The sequence below is a fragment of the Apteryx rowi genome, unplaced genomic scaffold (genome assembly GCF_003343035.1).
Source record: "Apteryx rowi isolate R43461 unplaced genomic scaffold, aptRow1 scaffold_119, whole genome shotgun sequence".
NCBI lineage: Eukaryota > Metazoa > Chordata > Aves > Apterygiformes > Apterygidae > Apteryx > Apteryx rowi.
The window spans coordinates 55,855-76,868 of NW_020447408.1; the positions used below are offsets into that span (position 1 = coordinate 55,855).

A 21,014-nucleotide genomic window follows, 5' to 3' on the forward strand; every position below is an offset into this window, starting at 1 on the left:
GATGTTTGAGAAATAAAATAAACAATTATATATTGGCACAGTGATCATTATTAGTAACTTTTCCAGAATTATTTACACTTACATTTCCAGACTGCCCACTGTTATTTGTAATGCTCTTTGTGGAGTTAAGACTGCTGCTCCATTCATTTGCAATTCCTATGCTGTCTGCTGAAAACAGGTGAGCGCCTGGCTTTGACTGACAGCCAGTTTGCAGTATGACTACATTCATGGTGTCCTCTGTTGAAGGAATCCCCAACAAATTACACACAGATTTGATATTTAGCTGTGTGAATTTAACAATTACATACCTAATACCAAACACAGCACCTGTCACATGGAAACATCAGTCACACAAAAAAAAATCTCTTTTTTTGTAAGAAAAAATATAAACATAAAGAAAGGCAAGGTAAAAAATAATATAATTCACTGTTATGTATTTGTGACTACTAACAAATGTGAACTGCCATAGTGATACTCTTATTTACTTGCTCCATCAAAAATTGGTGGGAGATAGATCCAAATTCCAATGTTTTAAGGTCTTCTACATTTTGCTTTATTTTCCAGAATCTTCACCACACCCAGGTTTAAAGACAACATTTTTAGAACTCCTGACTGGAAAGGTAACAATGACATCATAATTATAGTTTTGTGGGTTTTTTTCCAGTCTAGAACCAACTGATTTAATCCATAAAACAATGTGAAGAGAATCTGGGGCTTCTGCTATTTAACCTGAATAATAACCTTTGAGAAAGTTTATTAACTTAAATGTAAATTGTAACCAATTAATTGCTAATTTTCATACCAAAAAATTCAAGTCAGGGTAACTGAATGTTACTTCTCAGTTTCCCAAAGGCTACTTTGTTAAACTATTAAACATTTCAGATATTTGACTCTTCAGCTGTGTAATATATTAAAGAGATTTAGACTTCTAGTTTTACAGGCAAATGATGAATTAACAAAAAATGTTTATTTTAGTAAGCAATTACAGTTTATTACATTCTCACCTCATAATCCATGCATACAGCACATCATAGTAAAAAAGTCAGGAGTGAAAATTAGATTTCATCAGCTCTTAATAAATTCTACAGATACTGCAAGATTTTTTTCATCTCTAGTCACAACTGCATTGCTGAAAGGCTAACAATAAACTATATTTAAAATCCAAATCTTAACATTTTTCTGCCACAGACAATGAGGTGTTTTGATAGAGTGCACAAAAGTACGAGCTATAGTAATAAAAAGGATGGGAGCATGAGACATGTAGACACCTATCTTCAGTGGAGATATCATAGCTGAGGATTGTTTCTAATGATGTGGGGGTTTTTTGTACCTAGCATTTGATTTATCACAACTCCATGCCTTTTTACTATATGATCTGGTACTTTAGCAAATATTTCCGCTATTGTATAAAGTACAAAAACAGGGAATTGGCACACAAAAGAGAAAGGAAAAAGACTTGTAGTAACTACCAACATGTACTCAAGTCCACTCCAGCCACATGCAAAAAAGAAACATAAAAGGAAACACTAAGGATTGCAAAGAGAATGTCACTAGTCCCCCACTGTTTTTCTGACAGGATGAGTGTGCAAAGAACAGTTGGGGAGACAGAAACTGATGCATTTACCTATAATTTACTCTCACTTTTCCTAAATATCATCCCATAGTATAGCTGCTTGCCCAGACCAAGTCCAGTCAACCCTCATATTCATGTAGGAAAAGTGCTATTTGATTCACACTCTCTTTTAAATCTTCATTAGCTTTCTTTCCTTGACACAACCACATACCCCTCCAATATTTTATAAAGAATGTAAGTATTCATACCACCCTTAAAGGGTAGTATTAGAGTGCCTTCCAAACATCCCAAAATAGAAATACTTTCTCCTTTGTCTTTCAAAGGTATATCGGAGAATAGCATGATTAGTTTTTGCCATTCTGCCTATTGACAGTAAGTCAAAGAAGCACTTTAAAATTGGAATGTATGTTCCTACATCATTCTAATTCTTTGCAAGAGTGAGCATCATAGTTTCTGTCCAGTTCCACGAAAGTTACAAACTCAACAGTGTAATCCTCCCCCAGCTTAACTCTATTTTCCCAGTGACGTATAGCTGTTGTAGGAGGTTGCAACTGATGGAAAAGCAGCAGTCTCACATGGTGGCCTATCTCACGGACATCACTGAAGCTCATGGAGATTAGGATAGCACCCTCAGAAAGACCTTTAACTATTCACTGCCAGTGCAGTGATGCTGCAGGTACTGTGTATCAGTAGCCTAGGATGATATGTAGAAATAGGACTGTATTCTTTATGAGACATAACTTTTCCAGCTACATAGCCTCCTTAGAATTTGCACTAACAAGGCTCGGATCTTATGAATATGAGAGTTACCGTGGCCAGGTTAAGTCTGGCCTGGGGAATCCAATCTTTCAGAAAGTCAGCAGCAATTTTTTTCATTCCTGCAATCATGGCACAAATAGAAGAGAACAATCTTGGACCAACAATCTGAAGGCAGATGCCTTAAGTAGCAGAAGTTATTATACAGGAGGTACATTCTTTGCTAATTCGTGACAGCAGAATTTCAGTCTGCTCTTGTTTCTGTTTCAAAAAAATTGTTGTTGTTGTTGTTTTTTTAAGATGCCGATTTTAGTCAGGCAGTAAAAAGCAGACAAATAAGTGCCACAAATAGGTGTTTATTATTTTAAGAGCTTGTTGAAGTGTCACAACACACCCTAGCCACTCACTCTTTTGCAAAGGGTGTCAGGGAGATATGTCAGAACCCATCATTTCCTTACTTTTCAGAGTCAGATGCCCTTTCTCCCATCACCAGAAAGCGTCTTTGGGACTGTGCTGGACCTAGGGCTTCAGCCAGTGGAAAAGTAAATGAAATTTAACAGACAGCATTATCTGCAGCCAGGGCCTCAAGGGAAAACCAGTCTGGGGGAATAGCAAAATTCCTCATGGCCTTCACAAAAGAGTGAGAAAAAGAAAAAAAAAAAAAAAAAGTCAGCTCATTCTGAAGAAGACATTGAGGGAAGACCAGAAACACTATCGTAAGAGAGTGTGTTATTCCCCAAACTTTCACACAAAATGATAAGAGTTTCGGAGATACGTGTATGAATGGTGGGATGAAAGTTACCGTACCTGTTCCACACAGCTAGGGCTTCAAAGAGACTAGGTGTAAAACACCATACAACTTGGGGTTCAAAAAGATCCACAAACCAAATGTTTCGTGCTTTTCACGCTGATGATAGGCTCCACAGCTGTGAAGTCATTTTCTCCCCCTCACTGTTATTAAAGAAAGGACACCAAGCATTTTCTTCTGTGATCACAGCAGGGGGAATGTCAGAGCTGCTGAACTAAGCTTTAAGCTACTGCCAACAGCAGAAAGACCCTTGTGGTGATAGTAACCCAATATCTAACTTCTGATGGACTGTTCAGATTACCAGAGAGACAGGGGMTGGGTACTGCTGCAAGATTTCAAGTTCATTTGCCAAGACTTCCTGATCACACACTCTTAATTCTAGTTGATACAAATCAAAGACTGACAGAGCATGTTGGTTGGCCTGAATAAATCTCTTCTGATGGGCATCACAACTCTGTCTAATGCAACTAAGTGGAGAAACTTATGCTGCTGCTTCTGAATTAGCACTGCTATCATGTTCAACGTCTCAGGAATTCTGTTCAAGAGTTCTGGAAAATTTTAAAGAGTACAAGAATTCATCCTAAGGAGTATAAGAAAGAAGGGAGAAGCTCATGGAGATTAGGATAGCACCCTCAGAAAGATTAGAAAGATATCCCTTGGAGAGAAAAAATATTAACAAATTTTAAAGTTTTGACTTCCCTTCAGCACTCTTCTACAGCTTCAACCTGTACAACCCTTAACTTTTCCTTAGAGATGGAACTCTTTTGCTTGTAATTGTCAGTGAGGGCTTCCCAGAAGATGATTTATCTTATGGAAATCAAGTGTCAACTGGACTGTTAAAAGATAGTAATGACAGAGACACTGTGAGAATATCAAGAGGGGGTCTCCAAAGAGCTTCAGTCTCCTAGAGTTCTACTGAGTATACCCAGTACACCATCCATGCTGGAGAGACAAGAGGGGAGACAGTATTTGGTACGCTCTAATGAGCAAAACACAAAAATTGTAGTCTTCTCCCACAGGAATTTTGTAGTGTGTCAGAATTATGTCATGCTGCATGTTTGCTGTGAATTTCTTTAAACCATACTCCTTAAGCTGTTCCAGGAAAGAAAAATATTACACCATGTAAGCTTCTCAGAGACTGTGGGCAGCAAGAATAATATTAGGCATGTCTCTCTTCACTGCAAGTCTTTTAGGTGACAAGTGACAATAAATAGTTGTACAGAACATCACATTTGCTTAGACAGGTTAGACAGAGAGCGATTGTCAATAATTATCATGACAAAATCACAAATAGTGGTTGAACCACAGAAATTTAGAAGTTCCCAAAATTTGTAGGGTCTCTGATCCCTCTTTCCAGCTCTTGTAGCAGCAGACAAAAAGCTGGGACCAGATCTTAAGTTATTTTCTTTTTGAAGAATATATTTTAGGTTTTACAGATAGAATAGGCTTTACTGATAACATACCAAACAAAAACTACAGAGGCAAAAAATAATAATTATTACATATAAGAAACAAGAAATACAGAAATTTGTTGTGGTCTGCCTTGCATAGCAGCTGAAAAGAAGGCATGAGTAGTTGTTGTAACAACTTCACACTTTACATTCCGGAGAGCAGGAAGGGTGCAGGGGTAGCCAAAATTGATACTACTATTAACAAATATCTGATGATGGATACCCAGAATGAATCTGTGTCGATGAATACTGAAGAACTGAGTGTTCTCTTGGAAAAAAATGGTCCCTCTTCTCTTTTCCTGGGTATAACAGTTTGAGTACAGTGAAAATGTAAGACAGTTATGGAGGAAAGAGCAGGAGAGCTGACATGTTCCTGGAGTTCTTTTTCAGGGTAACTAAGGCCCTCGTCCTGCAAATACTTGCAAGCACTTTTAGATGAAAAGTATCCTATAAGTTTCAATAGGACAGCTAATAATATATTTATAAAAGTGAAGCATGTGTGTACAAATTTGCCAAATCAAACTCAAAAAGTTACAAGGACAGGCCGCATTTGTAAAGAAAAGCACTTTCCATTTTTACTGCTGCCGCAAATTTGATGAAAAAGTAGCAAGCTCCTGTACTAATATTCTGTATGGGAAACCATGGAATGAATTTCTAAAAACAACTGACATCTAATACCTTTTATGCATTAAAATTAATGATTTTCAATTGCTTGTGTTACTGATGCTTAGAAATGATGGTGCACTTTTATGAACACTGATACAAAATAACAGTTCTCTTACTTACTTTCAACATGTGCAAATGCACAAAATGGACCACGTGGACAGTAACCTGTTTGGCGCATGTCATTGCACTTTGTAGATTTATAAATCTAAACAAAACAGAAAGGAAACAGAATAGAAACCTAAATTTATTTGTTACATAACAGCAAAATAGTTGTAAAAATTTAAAAATTTTAAAGGAAAAATACTTAATAACACTATGTATTACCAGGTTTTCTCAGAAAATTCAGTTCTTCTAATAATTTTTAAAAATCAAATAGAAGAGCAGAATTTTTTTAAAAAGAAGAAAAGAGAATCTTAACCTTCTTCTTTGTAATAATAAATATTAACAATAATATTTCAGAAAAGCAGTATTTAAACTGCTCTGATTTTCTATGTGGTATAGAAACTGCTGATCTTTGTATCTCACAAGGCTGGTAGGAGGGGCTGACACACTGTCATGTAAGAACAATATTAAGAATCTATTTAAAAGCCACAGATTCTTTTGAAAATTTAATTCTGTGGATTTGCAAGTCTGTGGCAAATAGTACAAGGATCTTTTTCATTCCCCAAACCTTGGTATTGTGGTCTTTGGCTCTCAGAGTCAGTTGAGTGATTCATGGCTTGATAAATAAAGATTCTCAGTTCAGAATGACACTTCTGTGCTGTGTAAAGAAAATGTTTTTCTTGGACTTCTGCTTTAGAGCAAACATGCAAAATGAAACAGTTCATTCAAAACCAAAAACTAGTTCTGTAAGCTCTTTATTTTAGAGCAATTTAAGTATCTTACAATTCAGAAATAATTTTGAATTCAGGTCGAAAATGTAGTTGCTATATTCACTGCTAGTTCATGCATAACAACCCAAAGATCAGCCAGCAAACTAGAGTAAGATACTAAATCACAAAATTGTTACTGATGCTAATCGTTCTACAAATAATTTATTTTTCCTTGAACACTGCAAAAGAGGCAAAACATCCGTGCTGCAGAGAAGTATTCATCAAAACTATATACTTTACAAATGAAACAGTGCAACTGATCTTTGCATCTTTCCACCAATTTCACTGGGAGCAATCACAAGTATTGTAAAAAATGAAGGGGTCATTGGTGGATACCATACCTGGACCAGGAAATGAAGCTGAGTCAGTCCTTTTTTTCCCCTGCTCTATGATGACTGTTAAATAGAAAACCTCACTGCTGTACACACTACGCTTATGATGCAGGAGGNNAAAAAAAAAAAAAAAAAAAAAAGAGAAGCACTGACTTCCAAATGGCTTCAACAAAACATGTAATTGGAAGTTCAGTTTTGGTTTGTGGTCCTAGCCTCACAAAATAACCTTCCCAATCCTATGAGCTACACAAATGGTGTGGAGTGCCTTCTGGTAAATTCCACAGCTAGAAGAACTGACAGTAAAGATAAAATAAAAATACTATTGGGGCAGAGCTGGCAGTCCAGTATACACTTCCAAGACCAAATCTGGAGAGGGACACATGCCCCAGTAATACGACAGGATAGACAGCCAACTCGAAGAACCAAATCATTATGGAAGACTAACTTTCCAGCTATAGACAAGAACACAGCTGCTATTTATTAAGAGTAGAATCCAGTTATTCCTGAACGTGATAGCCAAGAGATTTATGCAATAGTCACTGAGCCAAGAGGCAATGACAATATACTTTATCTGAATTTGGTAAAAAGTGAGGACATGAAAACATTCAATAAGAGAAGATAATGTTTGATAAAGTGATTATGAATTCAACTTAAATTAAAGGACATACAAAAATAAGGCTGTACCAATGTTCTTGATTTTGAATGAGCAGATTGAGGAATGAAGGCAACTGGTTACCACCATCAGGTAGACTGAATCTCATTATGAACTGAATAAAATGAGCATTTTGAATCCTCAAGTCAAAAGCGCAAAAGCTGTATGGAATTTCCATTCTAAGCGTACAACTGGATGAAAGCCAGAGCTAGAGCAAAGCAGGGAGAGGATCATAGGGAATGAAGCTGAATGAAAACTCCTTTCAGGGGAAGCATGCTGCTAATTTCTGTGAAATTAAATGCTAAAGCTAAAATTAGTGGAGACAAATAGCCATATCCCCATCAAGCTGTTTTGATTCCCCATAAGAATTATGTTCAACACTACAACAAAGACAGCACAGCTAATGGAAATAAGCAGACAGAGACGACTACAGCTAATGTAGAAGCAAAATCACCTTCAGTTCAGGGAGAGGAAATGAATTAGGAAATTGTCACCTCAGAATTTTTAAAGAACTGGCATGTAACACTGATGCAGTTGGCAAGGAGTTTTAATAAATCTGTCACATCAGAAGTAGCACATATGAGTGAGGCATAGTAGGTACAACATATATACGTTTGAGAAGAGCAGAAACAGCTGATTCAGGCCACTGCAGGCCCCTAATATCCTCTGTGCCATAATTTAGACCAAAACCAGAAAGAAACAGGATAAAATTAAAAGTACATTTGGCAAAGGTATATAATGGCTGACTCACCATATAACTTTGACAAATCAGATTTTCTATAAAATGAAAATGTAGTCATTCTAATAAGGACTTCAATACAGGATGTGAAAAGAAATCTTTAATTCAGATAATGAAGATCATGACTCCTACCAATGTTACATATCTTCTATTGAACTGCCCAATGGGAAGGTGACAGTGGATGGCGTCAAAGAGAAAGAGAGCAGACAAAATTACTAGCAGTATTCAGTCTTTGGACTTATTTTAGTATTTTCGTTAATAGCTTTGTCATAAATAAAAGCATGCTAGTGATACAAAGCAGGAAGGCACCATTACTACAGAAGAGGATTGGACTATAAAGGAGAGGAAATTAGATGACCTGAAATAAATTTGGATGCTAAAATCTCTAGTAATCAGGACTGTGAAATTGTGGAATTGAGAGCTGGCTAACTTATGAAAGAGGCTGTACGATACGGAGCTTGCAACAACCTTAGAGTCAGTATTCTAGAATTCTTGTCTCAGTCCCATGTTCTTGTTCATATTTGGAACAGAAAATACTGATTGCTTGAATTTTCTTTGCTCATACCTTACTATGTGTTGAACTTTCTAATGCAAGAAATTGCATCCTGTTGTGAATTATTCACGTCTGTTAAAAGGTTCCAAAACTAAAACAGATATCCAATATTGTACAGGCAGCTGCTTACATAACACGCCCTTTCAGTATTATGCTTGTTTCCTTTAACTGGCAAATTTGTTCAATATATTCATAGTGTTGCATAAGAATTAAATCTCAGCAAATTATATGTCACTGCTCTCTTCCCTAGTTTTTCACTGTTATATTCAAACACCTGACAAAGTTGCAATAACTTTGTCTATGGAGGACTCTAAAATCACCTTGTCTTTCTTGAGTGTCTTATTCAGACACTACGAAAGCTTTCTGCTGTTTCCACCACCTATTGACCTATTCAGTAACTCTCAATTATCTACAATAAAGTGTTGGGTTTTTTTATTGTACTTAGCATAAAAATTTACTCCAAGTTATTGATTAAATGCAATCATTACTGTGACTTTATGTCTGATCCAAGAAGTTAGGTAAAAAACAGAATATGTTTATTTAAACCCAAATCATATATTTGAAGAATCAACATGAGAATAGGATTTTCACATGAATCATGTGAAAAGTCAATCCAACTATTGGATTAAAGGCATCCAACTATTATGCCAAATATTATTAAGTTAATTCATTATTTTCATAAGCAGTACAATAAAAATGCCTATCAGGGGAAACCACAGCAGTACAAATAATTTTTTAGCAAATTTTATCTGACTAAGTGAATACCTCAACTACTGGAAGTGCTGCATGAATTTTCTCTCCAAATGTCATACATTTTTACATAAATAATATCTTTAATCAATAACTTAATCTATAATAAATTTTGAATCACTAAAAATAAGTAGAAACATAGCTCTTACCTCAGGATGGAACTGCTGCTCTGTACGAGAATGACAATATTGACAGCTATCCCCACTTTCACACCTTGAAGGTTCACCCCATTCATCTGCATGTTTTACATTGGGGCAAGGGGTGGACCTAGAAAAAAGTGATGCCCAAAGCACATTTGTATCTACTTCCTATCAAAAGTGTCAAAGAACTTCTCACTAAATCTCAGAATCTTAGCTTCTTTGGAACCTATAAAGTTAGCAAATTCTGAGAGGCTCTGATTTTTTGGAAGTTCTTTGACAGAAGGATGAGCTAGCAGAATTCTACCTTCCTTCTGTCTGGTGACAGGTATTCATAGTCCTGAGACTGTCAAGCAAAGCACATCAACTCTAAACCTTATACCATGGCACAGGGAAAACAAAAACAATGAAGACACCACACTGTCTTAGAACCATAGGTTCATTCCCAAAGTAAATGACAGACAGCATGCATTAAATTCTGGTGCTGAAATTATTGCTCAGGAATGGAAAATTATAGGAAAAAATCAAAATAAAGACAGAAATTAGAACTGATCTTTTCATAACAAAGAAGATAGGACCTACAGATTCCAAATTTTTGCTAAGAAATGTAGAAATTATTTTCATTCTTTACAGGTAAGAAGGATATTTTCATTACAGTTTCATAGTTTTGTTCTTCAGAACTGTTTGATCATTCTGAACAGATGCTTTGTTTCCCAAAAAAGTTTTAGCAAGGCTATTGAAAAAAAAAATGTATTTTTATTCCATTAGGAATATCCAGTTGTGCTACAGAAGAATCTAACAGATCACTCCATTACCAATTGTCTAACTGACCCAAGAGTCATTTCTGAATATTTACTTATGTACCTGTATTTGAACTTTCTAGGATTTCGTCTTCTATCTCGACTGTTGTGATAGTGAGGACATGCATAACCCTGGCGGCAGAGTCTGGGTGGCTTGGTACATTGTTCTGTCTTGTAGCCAGCTAATACAAAATTTGTGTCTGTAAACAGGTCAACAATGAAAAGAAATGAGCGCTTACATTTTGCATTTAGAGTATTTTTAGTGAGATTAGGTATTATGCTGCTTTCTGAATCTGAATAAAAATAATGATTCATAGATCCTTCTGTTCTTATAAGCTTAGACTGAGACCTTCATTTTTTGCAATAAAACAGTCTAACATACATACATGCAAAGCAATCTTCATCAATTTTATACTCAATAGCAATAGCATACAAATAAAGAACTAGCAATCCAGTGGTAGAGGAAATTATCAGAAATTCTCATTATACACATTTAACATTTTGAAAATGAATACCTGAAACTATGCTATTCATTTTAGTAAGAAAAATACTAAAACTTTATAAAATTTTATATCTAGGTTTCTCTTAAGCTTGTTGAGAAGCCTTATTTCACCAAAATTGCTTTCACGTTAAGGATCCCCAGTAAGATCTTGCTGGACAAATTCTAGAGCCTCTTTTCCACCTTTGCTCTAAATCTAAATTTGTCTCTAAATCTTTGATTCCAGGAAGGAGGAATCAGGAAATGACAAATGAGGTTCTGTCTAGAAACAGAAAAATTCAGAAGAAAACTGGAGCAAATAAATAAATTAAAAGGGTAAAATTTAGCTAATGGCCACAATGGGTTTATGAAGAGCGAATGATGTCAAACCAATCTAACTTCTTCCAAAGGCAGGACAATAAATGTAGGTAAGACAGAAGCAGTCAGTGTTACATATCTTGACTTTAGCAAACCTTTTTAACTGGAGATGTTCTCAAAAACTACAGAATACAGTAAGACTCCTGTAGGACTTGTGGAAAACCAGCTGAAAATCCATTCCCAGACTCATTAATGATGTACTTTCAAATAGAAACAATTATTAATTGGTGTTTCACACAAAATCTATTTTTTGTTCAGTCCTTTTCAATGGTTTCAGTAAAAACTTAGGAAAATAAGGCTGAAATCACCAACTGGAATAATAGTTTCAATCCCCAGCAATTATGTACAATCCTGCCATACTTCAAAGGATTGACAGAAGTCGTACATCACCATATAACATTAACTGGTCACAATGCAAGGAATGCAAAAAAAAAAAAAAGTTTGTAGTTTGTCAATTTTGTTGTCTTTTTAGTTTGAGCACGCAATATTTTTTGATCTAGAGCTCACAATCAAGCGCTGTAAGTTATTTATACTTCAATGCTTGGAACTCATCCTGTAGTAGATTTAATTTTATGATCCTTGTCCCCACTGTATTTTTTATCTTTTATATCCCTTGAATCCATTGAACACCTTAGAGACAGAATCTTCACTCTGACCCTCTTCCTGTGTTACTGTCCCCACATGAATTTTTGAAAGCAACTGTACCCTGCATTCTTTTCTAAAGTAAAATTTGGGCAAGAGCTCTAATAACATCCAATTGATATTAACATTTGTCTATGTAATAAGGAAGTCTAAACCAGGAAAATGAGAACCAAATTTTAAAGCCTAAAAAAACCTAGTATAACTGGATTTACTTTAAGTGATCACATATAACGCTTTCAAGACATCCTCACATTTCAATATTCTACTTAAATATTCCACTTAATATTCTACTTCATTCATGTTAGTTTAGGTCAGCAAAGAACAACTTTCCATTAAAAAATGAAGATTCTAATCATTATCATTTCTTAGCACAAGACAGAACTCCTCCTGACTTTTAATCACATTTAATCAATTGACAGAGTTTAGCAAGACTTGTATTAAGTAAATGAAAAAAGATTCACCAAACATTTTCCAAACAAAACATTTTCAGTACGAAATCTGAATATAAATGTGCTGGACTGTACAACTTGTTCACCAGCACCTGTATTGCTTATATAAACTTATTCTTTACTCTGTAAAAGATGACTTTTGAGCAGTTGAAGACAAGGATCAACAAGCTGGATCATACACCAAAAAAGAAACAGAGAAAGGAGGCAGACTTATATAATCTTACCCTGCCATCTTGGATCTTCACTAAGGATTTTCTCAATCATTGCTTGGCTTGCTAAAATTCCTGGTTGTAGATCTGGAATGCCTTCACTGCATCCTAGCTGTCCATTCTGCAAGGTTTCCTGTGCCTGAAGTTCTCTGGAACAGGGAAAAGAAAATAACACTATTAAACCGTATAGCTACATTAACCATCCCTATCATAGGTAAAATCCTGTCCTACTTTATCCAAATTTTGTCATTTAATCCAATAAGCCTAAATTGGGGGGTGGGGGAGGGGGGAGACTGTATTTCAAACTGTTACTTGTGCTGAAGCTGCCTAACAAATCAGATGGAATAACCATGTCATACAAATCAAAGGGAACACAAGAAGGGACACTGGTATTATGTATACTGCCAGTGTTTGTATCAGCAACGCCCATCTGTACCTCTGCATGCTGGTGTGCTGACATCTTGAATATGTTATTAATTTCTGGTATTCTCCTGCCACATAGAACACAGTAGAACTAATAAAGGTACAGAAAGAGCAATAAAGGATGATCAGAAATACAGAATAACTCCTCTGTGAGGGAGAATTAAATGGCTTAGCACTCTTCACCTTGGAAAAGGGATGCCTGAAGGGAGATACAAAATATATCTATTGAGTAATAAGTCATATAAAAGTGAATGGGAGACTACTTTTCGCTCATAGTACGATTTGGCTAGAAAAGTTTGTCAAGACATTTGGGAGACCTAGTAACAAAGGACAAGTATTACGAAGAAAAGGAATAGCTCCTCTGCAAATATTTACAATTTCATTGCAAGTAAGCAACCACGATCTTGGCGAAAGATCAGAATGACCACTAATAAACTAAAAGATCCTGTGCTGGTAGTATGAAAACACTACCAAAAAACTGGGATAATTTCATTACACCGCTCTTACAAAATCAAGACGTACAGAGATTCAACAAAGGCAAGCTATTACAAAGGATTCAAAGAGAAATTATGATACCGTAGCATAATTAAATTAGGCAGACTTTGAAGCAATGAGAAAACAAGTTGAAGAAACAAATACAAGAGATGGATCTATAATATTCTTTCTTCACCATACTCAAAAGCCTCTGTCTTCACATGGCACGGCTTTCTCTAGACACAAATATTTAAGGAGAATACCTCCTATTCCAAAACGCTCTTACTCAGAGAAGAATCTCTGAATAGGAATTTGGAAAGCATGGTGCTTTATAATGTAATTAGTTGTGATATCATTTACATACCATTTCAAGGATTTCCCAGACCCCAAGTATTCCCCTATGAAAGAAAATCTCAAAGGGGAAAGAAAGGTCCAAAGCCAATTCCAGAACCTTTCAAACTGTTAAAATCTTTCTTCTTCAGATCCAAAAAAGGAGCAGGCAATGAGAATGAAAACGGGTAGTTCCTAGAGAATGTATTTTTTTTTTAGGTGGATGTTCAGAAGAACAAGGCTCTTAACAGGAATAAAGTTAATGCTTGCATCAGTGATTCTCCTGTTGTTTCTCCATTCCTTCCTTACAATGAAGGAACCCTAAGGTTTGTGGCCATCTTAGAGCAAAAAGACCATATTCCCCTCAAAAAAAACATTTCCTATGTTTGCTCAGACTTCCTGAAGAATGTTGGATGCCTGAAATTAGGGGAAGCATTTCACAGCAATGGCATACAGCTGGTTTTCACAAACACCAAAGTCGTCTGGGGCAGCCTATTTGTAGGTTCCAGCCATTAAACGGACTCCTACCATGAGTGTCTTCAGTTCCTCCTGACGCTTTATATGCAGCCAGTCACCAGTAAAGAACAGCTTAACACATTAAAAGATATTTAGAGACCAGAGCTTGATAACTAGTCACACTCCTCTGGTGACTAAGAAAGGAACACACTACATGGCCAAATTCATCTTTTCTGGTTTCTTTTCATAAGGCTGGTGCTAGGACTCATGTGCTGTTCAGACCTCTCAGGGCTGCTTTACCTACTGAGGAAACAGGAGCACATTATATCTGGCTCAAGGTGTTCACATCTCTTTGCTGGGACTTAGCACTCTCAACTCCAAGCAATGAAAACTGGGCTACGCCAGAAATATTTCTGAACTTGAGAAGATCTTTACTAATAAGCATCATGATTCTATCTGCTGAAGGTATGTTAGACAACATCTAGCAACTTGTGTTTTTTCTTTTCTCAGAATTATTAAGGCCAGCAGGTCAGTTCTCTCCTAAAACTCTTCAAAGTTTTGATGTTACAAATTACTTACAAACAGTTGTTGTTCATTATCTTCAAGGAAGACTGTATGTCTTCCTTGATCTGTAAAATTTGATATGTTTTTAGAATCACAGGAAATTTACAACTTTATTAGAGTTAGTGCTCAACATGCTTGGGAAAAAAACATCCATTTTTAAGGCACCTTTCTCAAGTTTCAAATCCAATCCATGGATTACTTTTCTAAGTTTTTTCTTCAGTATCGCTATATATTGGTTCCCCATTCTAACATAGCATGAAAGATTACAAAGATACTAAGTATTCTATATTCATTTCAAGACGGACATGACAGCTTACTGCATATGGTAAATAAAGAAAGTTAAAAAAAAAAAAAAAGGAACAAAAAGAAAATGGACAGATGTCTTACAGAAGATCCATCAGCCATCTGACCGAGGAAAGCCTCCTGGAAAGAAAAGCTATATATAACTAAATAGTACATGACCACACAATGCAGAAGTGAATTCTAAAAGGTGCTAACTTTACTAAAATAACTGTGGTAAAGATTAGGTTGAAGGGAGAACTACGATGCTCTAATAGATGGTAGGGAACAAGGGATAACACAGGAGAGAACATAACATACAGCCATACCAGCTCAGATCAAAGGTTCATCTAGCCTGGAATCCTGTCTCCAACAGTAGCCAATAACTGATGCCTAGGGAAGAGTGTAAGAATAGGGCAAGCATATAGTGATATTACCCCAGAATGCTCTTCCAGCCTCCAGACAGAGATGCCTGTCACCCTCCAAGGCTTCAAAGTTCTCTGGAAATTGCTATCCATTCCTACCAAGAGTATACAGACCACTTTTCTGCAACAGGATCTTCTCTTTCATCCAAATATAATATCTCGTGACAATATGCTTATTTCCCAGGCCTCGGTCACAACTAAAACTCATCCCTACCACTACCCTGATTTACAAAGCACCTTCTTGTTACAGTAGCTTGCTCTTATGTTGGAAAGGCAGACAGTAACACTGATATCTTACACATGAAAAAGCACAACAAAATTCAAACAAAAGTGCAAACGCAGATGTCACACAGAAGTTGAGATCCTGAAAGATGGCAGAAAAATTATTCTTTTCTGAATGTAAACACCTCAAGAAAATTTATGAGGCATAAATGATGAAAGGCAGAATATCTGGTCTTTCATCAGTTTTAAGAATGACATATATGGTTCTTGAAACTGCAAGTTACAAAACCTTAGTATTTGTATTTCCCAGTGTGTACTTGCTGTCTTGATGCACACTGAAATGCATTCTTGTATTTACAGTTATAGCATAAAGTACTGTATCTGCGAAGTGCAATAAAGCAAAGCGCAATAAAACGAGGTATGCCTGTATATTGTATTTTTCACTGCAAAGCATACCACATTTTCTGGTATGAGGTGATAACAGACGTGGTATTTCCTGCTAACTAGGCTGAAGAATTTGAAACAAGACTACCTTATATCATATACTGGTGGTCTAAGGTCATGGGGACCATGAGCAAAGGCACAGTGAAGTCCATTCTTCACACAGTGACCCCGGGCATCTGTTTCATGAATGCATGTTCCAGTCTTGTAATATCTGAGATGATACTTCCTTTCTGTATCCCCTGTTGTTCGATGCAGGTAAGGGCAACTACATAATAGAAAGAGAAAAGTTAGAGTATTCCTTTGAGTTTTGTTTTTAAACATTTAACCGAATTATGCTATCACTCTTCTTATTATGAACTTATAACAAGTAACTGGCAGAATTCTTCAAATAGAAATTGTCCTAAATATATTACCATTGCAGTACAACTTCAAAATGAAAAATTGTAACGTATTTCTTATTCTCTGCTAAAGTTAAAAGACTTTATAGCAAGGTGGTTCACAAAGATATTATTAATAAAACTAGTAAGCACTCCAGTAAGTAAGCAACAGCATCTGGACTAAGGAATGACATCTTCCATACTTATATAGGCTCACCTCGTTTCCTCACTAAGAGGTGTAAGAAAATTGTTTGGTTTTTTTTTAAGAATATTATAGTCATGTAAAATCAAGGGGTACTTGAAGCACAATGTTGTTGCTTTCTGCCTGCTCTCTCTAGGCACGGAACTCCTTGAACAACCTTAGAGGAAATCTAAAAAAATTTCGATTAAAAGGAAGAGAGCAATTTCTTTATCCACAATAAATCTTTGTAGACATACATTGAGTTAAGGTTTGTACACTAAAATGGCTAGCATCATGTATGGATTATAATTTCAACAACCAGTAGTAGACAAATGAAAAAAAAACACMGAAAATATACACAGCCATGTCTGTTCTCCCACAATCTATTTCAGCGTGATTAATTTTGATCTCTACTGGGTTTGAAAAAATATGAATCTCCAAAAACTGCTCTCTTCCATCCCAAAGCAAAAAGAAGCTGCATCAGAAGGCTTCGAGTGTGGTACAGAATAACAAATGGCAAGTCCCATAGAAATAAGTGATTTTGAATGGAGGGAGAATGGTGAAGCACTAAGCAGAGTTTAACCCTCAGAAGAACTGATGTTGGCTTACGCTTTAGTTATCATATTCTGAAAAGACTCGTTAGAAACTAGAGTAAACAAATCGGAAAATATTTGCAAACATTTACAAGTCTGGCATTTATATATCTAAAACAAAAAGTTCTACTATTCTTTCTGTGCTAGCCACCTGTGGCTTGCACTGACTTTCAGAAATTGATACTCTTTATGTTTTCTGAGAGTCAAGTTGCTTCCTTTTAGGAATTTAAAAACAGCATTCTGTTAAAAAAGATAAATGGACCGCAGCTAGTGATTTGTAGCTACGCCTCTTTAGATACCAACAAAACTAATTTGTCAGAAGGCAATGCGTACCAAGTTCAGTGTTTTACCTCATTTTGTCAGCCTAAGATGAAACACAGTCTAAACCTAGGATTTGCAAGTATTTCTTCCACACCTCTTCGTTCTACATGAAAAGATAGACAGGATGCAATCTTTGTTGGACTCGCTTTGGTGCCTCAGCTGAACTTTGTGAGAAATGCTTTGCAATATGTGAGTAGCACTGATGCAGCCCTCCTGTTCTGCTAGAATTGCTAAAGAGGAAAAGAGAAAACCCACAAGAGTCCTTCAGATACATTTGCCAGCACTGGTCCTGTACAGAACTCTAAACAAAAGGAATTGCAATTTGAGAATATTTTACTTATTGCTGACCCTCCTACCACAAGCACAATTTGTACAGGGGCTAAATGGAAAAGCAGACTAGCAGACTGTTCATTACAAACTCTAATCTCTCACTCATTTACACACACAACAGAGGCGAGAATACACTGTTATATTCTTATGCATAATGTTCATGCCTGCATTTCCATCTACTTAAGTTTGCTGGTTCCTGTTGGAAACAAGAATTAAACATCTGAGCTTATCTCCCGTGCAAGAGGTATACAGGTGTTTACATCTCACTGCTTGTCTTTAAGTCCATGGTCCCTTATCAGAGGCCAAGCATTTGTGCTGAAATATCTAGACTTTTTCCCTAGAGGCATCACTTTATCAGTGGAGGTCCCAAGAAAATGTGAATGCCTTCAATTATTTTTAAATGACTGTTTAAAAAAAGGCAGAAAAGAAAATTCAGTGGAATATGGATACAGTTTGTCAGACAAGCTAGGCACAACCTTTTGTACAAAATGTGAAAGAGGGAGAGATATTTAGGTCACAGTTTTCCCACAAAAAGACAAAACGGATTCCAAAGATAAACTGGGAAATATAAATTGTGTGTTACACAACTGTAATTTCTGCTAAACTAAACCCAAGCTTGTTTGGCCTGAGACACGATACTTGGGCCATCAATATCTAATAAAATCTCAATTTTACTGAGAAGAGAGCTTTCCGCTGCACATTTTGCTTAAGACTCCCATAACAGGTGAAGTCCTCCTTCAGAAACTAATGGAGTGCTTTAATGAAGCTACACAGTGTGACTGGACACTTTGTTATCCGAACTTTGTCCAAGACTTGCGAAGAACTAGATAAAACCTAATTATACAAGCTGTCTCAGAAGGACTAAAGAACATGCAAAGCTCATACAGCAAAAACAATGATTTATCTATTTTGGACATGTATGTTATATGATACCATACTAATACATATGCTTTTAACCATAGACACCTTGCTGATCAGCTGTTGTTCATCCTGGGACCATTAGTCAGAAAGGCAAAAACTCCTAATAAAAGCAGCAGCTAGATGGTACTTGCATCTAGTATCAACTAAGCCAATGCATGGAGAGAACTGATGTTCAGCCCAACATTTAATGAACTATAAGGATGTTCTATCTTAGCTTCAAGTTATTAATAAAATATTTTACTGGAGAATAAAYCACTGTAATACATAGCTTTAAACAAGACTAGTATTTTGATTTAAAAAGGTAGATTTTAATTATCATCTGAGCACATGGCTGCAAACTGATAAACTTGCTCTTATGTACCATACTTTGGTACTTAGGATGTTCAAACACCATTTATTCCCAGGAGAGAGAAAAAAAAAAGGTACAAGACGACAAATTATTTCCCAGGTAGAATAACAAATCTATTTCATAGCCCTTATTTCTGACGTCATCTCCCAGCTTAAAATAATTATATTGACTACTAACCTACCAACCACGAATCAGTGAAAGAATGGTATTCAGCATTGTTAAGTTGTATTAACGTATGTAATGGAAATACAGCATTTTAAACAATTGAAACCTGCTTTTTTTTCTGCATTTGGATCTCACAAAGTAAAACTGGCATTACAATATTCAAAGTCATTAGATGGATATATTGTGAAACAGAACGTACGTTCACAAAATCTTAAAAGATAAACTGATAAGTGAAAAGTATGTTACCTTTTCATTCTCTTCTTAATTCACAATGTCATAAATATTCCAAAGATATTCTTTAAGAATTAAAAAAATCCAGTTTAAAGGGCAATTTTAAAAGTTCTTAAGTATATGAAAACAACTACATACTTGTACTTCTGTTCAACCCTGAGGCACTGACATTCTTCCTATGATCACTCTAACAGCTCTTCTATAACAGATTTCTCTAATTCTTTCACTAAGAGCAGTGTTACATAACAGATGCCAATACTACATCCAAAATAATCTTCTCTTTTAGAATCTGACATATCAGTTGACTACAGTGGTTCAAAAACCTGCTCTAGCTCACCCTGCTCGGGCAGGGAAGTTGGACCAGATGATCTCCAGATGCCCCTTCCAACCTCAACTATTCTGTGATCTAAAATTTCAGGCCTCCTTTCTTTCCAAGTTGAACTTTGGGAAGAAATATTACAGTCAAGCCTGGGTGAAACCAGCAATTTCTACTTTAACTCTCCTGAAAGTATGTTCCTGATAACAATTATGGGTGTCATCATTTTATCTTTCTTGTTAGTTCTCTAGCAGCTCACACTTGCTTTGACCTAACTGCATATTCAGATGAAAAGAACAGGGAAACAGAGTCATACATAGAAGTCAAAAAGGAATAGGCATGCACACAGGGAGCTTAAAACAAAAGTATCCTGCCACTCCTGTTGCTAACTTATGTATAAGAATTTGAAATTGCTCCAAATAAAAGGCTAAATTTTAGGCAGAACAAAAAATAATGACAAAACAGTATTCTTTTGCTGGGTTCTGCAACAGGAATGCAGCCACTCTGTAGGCATGTCCTCAGAAATGTTGGTGTTTTCCTCTGGCTTTTTCTTCTGCTACTACAGACATGCTTTAGTGTCTTCTATCTTTAAGAAAGTTACTTTTGACTTCTCTTGCCTTTCCCAACTATTTGCTCTATTTGCCTTTTCTCTTCTACCTTCACCTCAAACAGCAATCAACTTACAGTAGCTGACTGCCATTCCTAGCCTCCAGCTCTACTCAAAATCAAATCTAAAATTAAGGCTTCCACAGTCCAACTGAAACTTCTCTCACAAGCATCTCCGATAATCTCATTTTATAACTGAATCAAAGCAACAGGCCTCTATCTTCATTTTTCTATTTAATTCTATCTTCATTTTCTTAATTTACTGGCAGCTTTCATCTGCTTGCTGTTTCTCCTCTTGAAACACTGTTCTCCTTTGTTTAAGGGAACTCAGTTATGTTCTCATTTTCCTCTCAATCAACATATCTTTCAACACAGACATTCTCTTATGGCCTTTTGTCAGGGGCCTCACAGAACTCTAACCTTGGTCCCTGCTCTTCTACACGTGGGCAATTTCACTGTAAAACACAAACTTAGCAACCACCGCCTCTTGCCAATAACTCACAAACCTATCTGTTTAATTCAAACTGTAAGTACAATATACTAAAACAGAGGCCTGAATCTCATTACCAATCTCATTTCTGGCAAGTAAGAAGGGCTTTAAACTAGGAAAGATGGGGGAAGGGGAGAGTTATAGTGACAGGGTAGYTRGCAAAAGACTGCTCMTGTCAGGATGCCTCCAACAGGTGAATGCAGCCAGGGAAGTGCGCATGGGATGTGGCTATGGAGGACCCTCTTTTACCCCTCCTGGGAAACCTGCATGCT

General features: G+C 36.3%; 1 protein-coding gene across 29 annotated transcripts in view; it reads right to left on the reverse strand.

Moving 5' to 3' along the window:
* UNKL (unkempt family like zinc finger) overlaps positions 1-21,014 on the reverse strand; it is an 82,051-nt gene that overhangs the window by 54,803 nt on the left and 6,234 nt on the right. For 13 of the 29 annotated variants that reach the window (XR_003256438.1, XR_003256449.1, XR_003256433.1 and 10 more), the window contains 6 exons: positions 15,951-16,127; positions 12,261-12,394; positions 10,154-10,289; positions 9,302-9,419; positions 5,375-5,459; positions 83-237 (listed from right to left, as the gene is read on the reverse strand). Coding sequence is in view for 11 of the 29 variants with exons in the window: in XM_026084472.1 (XP_025940257.1) it covers positions 83-237; positions 5,375-5,459; positions 9,302-9,419; positions 10,154-10,289; positions 12,261-12,394; positions 15,951-16,127 (805 nt within the window). In the remaining 18 variants the exon portion in view is untranslated. The other 16 variants (XM_026084583.1, XM_026084596.1, XR_003256448.1 and 13 more) reach the window with 15 other exon arrangements.